The sequence below is a fragment of the Penaeus japonicus genome, unplaced genomic scaffold (genome assembly GCF_977035675.1).
Source record: "Penaeus japonicus unplaced genomic scaffold, GWHDUDI00000001_assembly GWHDUDI00000038, whole genome shotgun sequence".
Taxonomy (NCBI): Eukaryota; Metazoa; Arthropoda; class Malacostraca; order Decapoda; family Penaeidae; genus Penaeus; species Penaeus japonicus.
The window spans coordinates 13,122,074-13,132,073 of NW_028234440.1; the positions used below are offsets into that span (position 1 = coordinate 13,122,074).

General features: G+C 33.9%; 2 protein-coding genes across 3 annotated transcripts in view; one reads left to right on the plus strand and one right to left on the minus strand.

Annotated features, from left to right (window-relative positions):
- Positions 1-4,645, plus strand: part of LOC122261038 (protein 60A) — a 13,074-nt gene extending 8,429 nt beyond the window's left edge. For both annotated transcript variants that reach the window (XM_043028523.2, XM_043028522.2), the window contains 4 exons: positions 1,808-1,976; positions 2,452-2,591; positions 2,853-3,044; positions 3,781-4,645. In XM_043028523.2, the coding sequence (XP_042884457.1) occupies positions 1,808-1,976; positions 2,452-2,591; positions 2,853-3,044; positions 3,781-4,139 (860 nt within the window). In that variant the 3' untranslated portion in view covers positions 4,140-4,645. The remainder of the gene's footprint in view (positions 1-1,807; positions 1,977-2,451; positions 2,592-2,852; positions 3,045-3,780) is intronic.
- Positions 4,646-5,914: 1,269 nt separating this feature from the next.
- Positions 5,915-10,000, minus strand: part of LOC122261039 (zinc finger MYND domain-containing protein 19) — a 93,271-nt gene continuing 89,185 nt past the window's right edge. Inside the window, exon 5 of the mRNA XM_043028524.2 lies at positions 5,915-10,000. This exon is cut by the window's right edge and continues 1,426 nt beyond it. The gene's annotated coding sequence lies outside the window, so the exon portion shown is untranslated.

Genomic DNA, 10,000 nt, shown 5'->3' on the forward strand with positions numbered 1-10,000 from the left:
CTCGTAAACTTATTTTGTGTATAGTGGGTTTTTCTGTCATGATAACACACACACACACACACGAGAAAACGAAGCAACAGTTTCGAAATCCACCGGGATTTCCTCTTCAGGTCTATACATTATTATGATTATTATTATAATTTTTACTGTTATTAACAATAGTTGTAGTAGTTGAAGTAGTAATAGCAGTAGTAGATGTGGTAGTAGTATCATCATTATTAATCATTATCATTATGAATTTCTATCCCTTTTATAATTGATATATTTAATATCGTCATTATAACTATTGTTATTTCTAATGGTATTGATGTTTTTTTATTGATATCTATATTTTTTTATTATCATTTCATTACCACCATTATTATTGATATCATCATCATCATTGTCAGTATTCTTTTTGTTACTATTAACATTTTCATAATCTTCATTATAGATATCAATATTCGTTATCATTGTTATTGTTACCATGTTATTGATGCTATTAACATTATTGTTAGCACTTTTATTACCATCATTTATTGTCAGCATTTATTCATTATTACTGTTAATATATTAGTAGTATTAGCATCATCAATATCATCATCATCATTCTCATCATGATAATCATTTTGATATTATTATTATTATTATTATTATTATTATTATTATTATTATTATTATTATTATTACTATTATTATCATTAATGTTATTATCGATAATCATAGTAGCAGTTATGTTGTTGTCAATGTCATTGTTATTATTATTTCTATGTATCATTAATTATTGTAATATTCATTGTTGTCATTGTCTTTATTGTTATTATTATTATCAACATTAATGATAATAACCACAATGATAATCATTGAGGTTATCATTATTATTATTAATAATGATAATGATAACATTATTATTAGTGCTATTATTACCACCGTTTAACTACTGTTAATTTTATTATTATTATAAACATTATTTTATTTTTTATTATCATTATTATTATTATTATTATTATTATTATTATTGATATCGTGATTGTTACTATTACCATTGTTAGCGTTATTGTTATCATTATTACTACTACAACTACTGCTACTATTGATGTCCTTATTACCATTATCAATATCATTGCTTACATCATTTTTATTATCTTCAGTGTCATCACAATCATTGTTATTAATGTTGTTGTTAATAGCCTTATTATCACCATTATTGTCGTTTCGTTGTTGTTATAATTTTCTTTTTTTCTGCTGTTATTATTTCTTTGTATTTTTAGCATTCATATTATCCATATTTCGTTTTATTTTTATTGTTCTATTACTTGATTATTACTGATGATGATGATGATGTTAGATTGTTTTGTTATGATTGTGATGATGATGATAATGGTGATTGTCACTATTATTGTTATGATTATCATTGTCATCATTATTATTATTGTCCTTTTTATATTATTGTTGTTATTATTATTGTTATTATTATTATCACTGTTATTATTATTACTATTATTGTGATTATTATCATTATCGTTATCATCATTGTTATTACTATAGTTAATAATGATGATAATAATATTAACATTATTATTATTGTTAATGATAACAAAAATAATGATAACAGTAGTAATGATAATAACAATAATAATATCATAATTATTATCATTATTTTTATTATTATTATCATCATCACAATTATCATCATTGTTATCATTATTATCATTGTATTATTGGTGTTGTTGTAGATCTCGCTGTCTCCCTTATTGTTCTTCTTATACATACCTATCATTCTCCTCGCCACCTCCTTGTCCCTAACTCGCCCTCTCGGCCGCCTCAGACCCCCCAACGGGTCGCCCAGCCCACGGCGCCAACAAACGCCTTTACTTCGACGTCAACGATGTCCCTTTGGACCACTCGCTCCTCGGGGCGGAAATCCAGGTCCATCGCCAGCCCGGCTTCGACGAGGTGGTCACTCTGCACGTGTACGTCATCACGGACGAGCAAGGGTATGTGCGGAGGCTGATGCTGTTCTTCTGGCCTTGGTTGTGTTTTGTGTGTTTGTGGGGCGGGGAGGGGGGGGATGTGTGTGTGTGTGGCGGGGAGGGGGGGGGGGGATGTGTGTGTGTGGGGGGGGGGGGATGTGTGTGTGTGGGGGGGGGGGTGTGTGTGTGTGTGTGTGTGTGTGTGTGTGTGTGTGTGTGTGTGTGTGTGTGTGTGTGTGTGTTTTGGTGTTGTTGGGTTCTGAGTCTGTAATTGGTGATCGTATTTTTTTTTTTTTTTCTCAAATTAACTCTTCATAAACTTATGTCATATATAAACCCAAACCACATTCATGAAAATCGCCACAACTCTACACCGTAAACACCAACAAGTAAAAGAAGAAGCCATCCAAACCTCCTAAAAACTTGAGTAAAACACTCAAACCAATTCACAAAACCCTGGAATCACAAGGACCACTAATCAAACCAACCTTCCTATCAGGAGCGAATCGCGGGTGGCGCGCGTGTCCCTGAGCGAGCCCGGCTGGGTCACGGTCAATGTCACGCGGCCCGTCCTGTCGTGGCTCATTTTCCCGGACACCAACTACGGCCTCAGGTTGGCGGTCACTTCGCCTGGTTACAGTGAGTTGCTGTGTTATTTGATGCTTCTTTTAGGTGATTTTGTTTAAGTTTTGGGGGATGTATTGTTAATATTATGGCGAGTCATCGAGTTCGTTCTTTTTTTTTTTGTAATGAAGGAAATTTTTGGTTTATGTATGACTGCAATTTCGTATAGTATTTACATATTCGACCATTTCTGAAGCACATTTCATGATATCGAAAAAAGGTTTGCCAATAGCAAGTCATTAGCCTAGAATCTATGAAACGTATTTTACTCTGCAGAACACGAGCGGCATTTCCATGAGGTGGGAATATCCGGTTCTCATGACGAAGAAGATTACAGGCCCTTCATGGTCGGCTTCTTCGCCCTGCCAGGAAGCGCGCACAAGAAGAGGATTCGAACTGCCCGCTCCTTCCCGAGGCCTTCCGTCAGTAAGCCCAGGCCTCCCAGTAGTAGGCCGAGGAAATACAGAGGTCAGTCTGGTTGTGTGTCTGTCTGTCTCAATATAGAGCTCCTCTCTATTTTTTTTTTTCTCTCTCTCTCTCTCTCTCTCTCTCTCTCTCTCTCTCTCTCTCTCTCTCTCTCTCTCTCTCTCTCTCTCTCTCTCTCTCTCTCTCTCTCTCTCTCTCTCTCTCTCTCCTCTCTCTCTCTCTCTCTCTCTCTCTCTCTCTCTCTCTCTCTCTCTCTCTCTCTCTCTCTCTCTCTCTCTCTCTCTCTCTCTCTCTCTCTCTCTCTCTCTCTCCTTCTCCCCTCTCTCTCTCTCTCTCTCTCTCTCTCTCTCTCTCTCTCTCTCTCTCTCTCTCACTTGGTATTCGAGTTCCGTATTGGTCATCTTTTCTTCCCCTTCTTTTTCTGTTTCTCCTTGTTTTCTTTTTTCTTATTATTTTCTTCATCTTTTCTTTTTTTGTTGCGTTCTTATTATTATTATTTATATTATTTTTATTACTATTCTTCCTCCTCCTACTCTTTTTCTTCATCTTAATCACTGTTATTGCTGTTCTAGTTATAATTGTTGCAGTATCCGTGCCATGCCGGAAGTCACGGTGGAATGATGATCAAACAGTTGCATTCACACAAATGTCACTGAAGATTAAGAATAAAATAATCACACTAGCAATATAGCGTTGTAGTCCCAATGTCAGAAATGTAAAGAGGTGTGTTTATTTCGAAATGCTAGAGTTACATAGCTCGATTCTCTCCCCGCCTCAGATTTAGCAGACGGCCAGGTAGGGTCAGACACCGCCTGCAAGATGAAGCACCTCCACGTCTCCTTCCGCGACCTGGGCTGGGAGGACTGGGTCATCGCCCCCGAGGGCTACGACGCCAACTACTGCGAGGGGCGCTGCAGCTTCCCCCTCCACGCCGAGCTGAACGCCACGAACCACGCGGTCGTGCAGACGCTGGTGAAAGTCGTGGGCGGCGTCTCGGACGAGCACGAGGTTCCGCCCAACGCCTGCTGTGCGCCTATCGAGCTGGCCACTATACCCGTCTTGTACTACTCCTTTGACAACAATATTGTCTTGAAGAAATACCCCAAGATGATTGTCAAAACGTGTGGCTGTCAGTAGCAGAGAGATATAAAGTGCCATTTTATGATATTAAAAGTAAGATTTTATATATATATACTGCCTTGCATATTCTATCTATTCGTGTTTATGCTTTTATTATAATCACAGACTTTGGGTTATACTTCTTGATTCCCAATAATGTTTTATATTTCACTATATAAATATGACCAGTTATAATCTATGTAAATAGTTTGCCGTGTTTGTGAAAAAGTAAGAACAAGAATCAAGAAAATTTTCAAGTTTTTATTACCTTCAGCATATGTACTTAACGTAAAATTTCTCATAAAGAATGAATGAGAATCGTTGTTCATTCTTAGATTATTAGCATTAGTTTCTCTCCAGTATCAATGACCAAAAGTCTCATTGATCAAATACGTTAATATTTTCTGAATAATCTACATATGCCAGAAATATTTAACACGTGTACATACAAATATGGTTTATAACTAACAAGTATATTTTCCTTTACTTAGCTGCATGTGTAAAAAATGAAGTTAAAGAAATAATATGTTCTGTTTTTTCTTCCTTTTTATAGCTAATTCCTGGACATGAGATTACTAAAAGATCATTAAATTAATTATTGAGTTATGTGTTCTTTAATAATCTTGAAAGGCAATAAAAAATTTATTCATAAAGCACTGCTCATGTCGGAAAACTGATTCAAGAAATAAAAAATAATAGTCTGTGACAGAAATATATAGATTTGAATATATATAGACAGTGTTTCATATTGTATTAAATGTTTGTACATTACACTATGAATTTACAGGTCAGATTTTCATCATTATTAGTTCTTATGTATGTGAAATCAATAAACATTCTTATGACCAATAACAATTATAAAACGAATTTGTTAATGTCAAAACAACTATTAAAAGGTGGAAATGGCTGACCAACGAATAATAGAGAGAATTTTGTCATGAATAATAATTGCTTCATTCACACAAGGAAACTTTTCAAACACGTCTTCACATTTTTCTTCACAACACAAGTCTGTCATTGTCAATTTCTTTCATGACTGAAGTTATAACAAACTGGAAATTTTTATGAAATCTAGCTATTTTTTTAGCTTGCATATTTGCCACATCAACAGTTTCAAGCACTAGTTATAAAACTTAATCATGACTGATATAAAACTAAGGCTTTGTGAGTAACTGAGCATCTGGATGTGCATTGCGACTCATTATGTATAGCCACAGATTATTCAAGTTTTGCATCAGTTTTCAGAACCCTTCAGATGACAACTATGTACAGTACATAGTATGGGGCATGAATACAATCAGTTATCTGTGGAACTAATGCCATGAACATATCTTTATCATTTACTTGTAGTGCTTTGAGGTAGAATTTCTGGATGATGAATTGACGTTTCTTTAGGGGAGACAAAAAAAAATCATTTGAGTATTTGCTTTGTGTACTCTACTTGATTTAGTATTTTCCTTTAGAATGCACATAGCCTACTAAAAGTTCTCTATTTAAACTGTCAAGAAATGTCATCCACATATTTTAGATATTTTTTCTGAGAGCATTATTATTCAGTTGTTTACATTTTGCACATAATTGAAAAACCTTATCCACAATATCTAGAATACATTATATTATATTTCATGATAAAATATCAATTAACAGAAAATTTATAAAAAATTATCATTGCTGAACCATATTTCACTATCAACTGATTTAAGTGCAATATCATATTTTACCAAACTTTCAGCAAAAAGCTCACTGTACTTAAACAAGTGAGCAAAAATAAGGGTCAGTAAATGAAAGAATGATTTCATTTTATTATTAAACATATATTTGGTGTTAGTAGGACTAGAAGTCATATTCAGCTAAGCTTGTCATTAACCTAGCCTATTTCTGAGGGAGTCAAACCCTCATCATTAGAAACAAAGCAATTAATTTAACAGTAGAGAAAAGAATGCAAATGCTTTTCACTTCATCCGCGTTGTGATTGGTTGTAAATAACTTGGAAGGTGTGGGAGAGAGCATCGTATTACAATTATTGTTTCTTGTTTTTGTTATTTGGTTTTGTCTTCATTTCCCCCCTTCCTCCTGTGTTGGCACACAGTGGGTGGGGAAAAAACTGATCTGTCAAGATAATTCTTTGCAACAAATATGGTCCTTCAAAAACTGCTTGTATTGCCATTAATGCAGATGTACATTAAACCTCGTTTCAATTTGCTGCATAAAAAAGACTCACTTTTAATCAAATAAAAATAAATTATGATGCAGGACACATGAGTTCTACAAATGCAGTGTTCAAACTACATACAGTACATACATTCCCCCTCTCAATGCATACCTACAATTTGTCCTTAAACTTAACAATTACAAATGCCTGAAAGGTTAACATGAATGATCTGCCTGGAAGGATGCAAGGAAATGGTAATAATGACTTGTAAAAGGCACTGACATATAATGGCAGCACTTGGGCCACGAGTGCAATACCAGAGAAAATACATTTCATTACCGAGTTCAGTTATGGGCACATGCCTGAAATGGCCGAGTGAGTTATGAAGTCAGACTGGAAAGCCTGAGGGTAGGATACTAAGTGAAATGCAAGAAATGTCATTCACAGGGAAGTCAAACATTTGTAACTCACCATCAAAACATAATGAAAAATAAATAATTCATTTTTCTAACTTGAATCCTCAAGTATGAAAATATAAAGTGAAAGAAATGTAATGTTTCAAAATACAACTTGACACTTGTTAAATGCCCTACACCATTTAACAAATATTATTTACTTTCCCTTCACAACTGAATATTCAAACACATTATCTTTCTTAGCCTACATTCGGTGGAAAATACTCTGTTACAAAAACAAAAAAAGAACAAATAAAACAAAAAAAGGCAAATGGTATTCTTGGTGACATTGTGCAAGTGAGGCAATTACTGATATACTCTCCTAGTTATTCTCTGTTAATATGCTCACTTGAGCAGCTACTTTCAAAAAATCACAAATACTTCAGTCTTGTCTTTGGGCTTTGGGAAAATTTGGAGGTGCTTGTTATGAATGTAGCTTTTTCTTCCAATTTTAAATAAATAAATGCCAAATGTATGAAGCGAGGATTGCACTACCAAATTTTTGGGCCAAATAACACAAAGAGTAAATCCATGAAGTATTATCAAAGTCCAACTCTGGACTATAAGAGGGAGGAAAAAACATTAACAGCTTAGGCTAGTAACCAGCATGCTAGTGTTAGTATGAGATCATCAAGTAAAAATAGCTGCTCAAATGAATTCTACACTTAAAAGATATTGGTACACCCTGCCTTTATACAATACAAATTGTTAATTATACATGGCTGACAGAACATTACAATCTCAAAAGTAACATATTTGTTGATCCATGATAGGTATACAAGAGAGTGGTTCTCGTGACATCGTTATACCAAGTATTCACATTATCTGAGAGTATCTTTTCTTTTCAACATCTGGTCTTCCTATCTTTTTCTTTTTTTTGCGTTCTCAGTTGACAGTTATGCATTAATTATCACAAAGCTATGTTAGTATAGCTCTGTGAAAACTAAATTAGGCTTGAGGATTTATTGTTAGCATGTCAGTCCTTAAAACGGTTTAATTAGTAGTCTGAACTTACAAAAAAGCTATTGCCTATGTTAGTTATTTCATGTGTAATTAATTAATGCTAAATAAATACTGTATAAAAGGAACAAAAGTCAAGAACATGAATGCAACACTGGACAGCAATATGAATTCTGAATGCTAAAGGGCTATTTTACTTTCAAAGGAATGCCAAAATGTAAATTTTGGATTCTAGAAAATAAACTGTTATACCTTAACATTTTTTTTTTAACATTACTTGTCATGAATTAGTATCTGCAGCCTCGTCATTTTGGAGACTATTATAAAAAAAAAAACACCCTGTTAACAAGCAAGAAGTCACTCAAATAGTACATGAACTTCAAATCAACTCAATGAATAGGATTTACCAATTTTAGAAGTTAACCCCTTTAAACTTCTTCCTTTCATCTTAAATGGACTGCTCAACTTTATCTACACAAATCTAAACAAACCCTTGGAGATGTTGTTCCATTTAATCATCAAAATGATTTAACTGATGGATCTCTCAGTAGCCTTTTCCTCATTCATTCTTCAAGCCTATTACACAAGTCAAGTCTATTATCTATTCCGTTTCAAGCCCTATAGAATGTCTCCAGTGTTAAAGCTAAATCGAACTACCATTAAAAAGTACATGTCATGCCCATAATCTTACTCTATTGTCTTGTCATTATTAAGAAAGCCTCATTTCAGTATTGTTAAAAAGAACAAGAGAACAGAAAGAGAAAGTCTGTAGTAGTATAAAGCAATATTAGTATCCAGAAATATTTTCATTGTCTGAGAAAAATGCATTCACATGAAAAATTAAGTAACAGATGATGAATGGTTAGAGATTAATTTTTGGAGGGACAAATTAATTCTGTGTACAAACACATCCACAAAATTAATTAGAAAGCCATGAAAAAAAATATATTATGGAAAGGATTACAAAAACACTAAACAAGGAACTTGGGTTAGTTGTCACTTAATAATTAAAGTGATATGTCAAAAACACATACAACAGTGTCTATCAGACCTCATCCTACGATATCGCTTGTCTTTTTACTCCATACAAATTCCGAGAGCTGCACCAAAAACATCACCATTTATGCTCAAGGCTCGTGGCAAAGAGGGGAGCAACCATTATAAAGGTAAGTAACGAAAGAGGAAATTCAGCACTCTTTGCCAAGACTCATGGCGTGGTCACTGGTGCACCCCTGTGGAATTTGTATTGACCATGAGGCTCTTGTAAATATCTTCTCTGATTTACCTGAATAAAGGCATAGAGCTTGTTAAGAATAAAAATTATATTCCTCTTTTTTAATAACTTTCCCTTTAGTAACTCTGGAAGTGTAACTTTTTAAATACATATATACATACATGCATAAACACATCCCAATTTACATTCAAAAATAGTGTTCTCTGTAAATTGTGATTATATATCTGTTTGTCTACTATTTTGTCTCTATCTAAAAATACTTGTCTATACCTACATGTGAGTCTGTCTCAATCTACATGTCTGTGCCATTCTGGCTATGTATCTGTGCCTGTATATTTGTCTTCTTGTCTTACTTGCCTGTATGTATATAAATGTATTATGAAAAATTACACATACTTAGGAAAGTCACATTTCAATGACAAGATTTTTCACAGGTAAAAAAACATTAGATGAGGCTGAGCCACAAGGTACCAAGGATGTAATAATTAAATGGATCATAAACTCTAATACTATTAAGAAAAAATACTAAAATTACTGGAATAAATAGACTCAAGCTGTAATAAATACCACTCCCACACAGGACACTGGTTCATGACCTTTGTACATCTAACAAAACTTGATATTACATCACCTGTGCCCACTTGGAAAAAATATATATATTGCAACAATGATTATTAAAAAAAACTTTTTTTTTTCCAAACCATTACATACAGCTCTTATGGAATGAGAAGTTGAGCAAGCGCTGCACTCTGTTACACCAATTTATATTCTTTTTTTTCTTTTTTTTTCCACAATGAGGTGTAACCCATTGTAAGTGCAGGTCAGTACTAGATTAGCATACAACATCAACCTGCATCAGACTGTTAGTAAGCAACATGTCATATTCAGAAGTTACATATTTGTAAGTAAACATGCCAATACTTTTGTACAATACATAGCGCCAAAGATTGGTTGAAAATCTTTTCTTTTCCTTTTTGCCTCAAAATCATTTGGAATACATCTCTTTTTCTTTATGGAATTAATCCTTATCTTTTATAATAATGTACTCAAGCATACATTGCTGATAGACATCACAAAG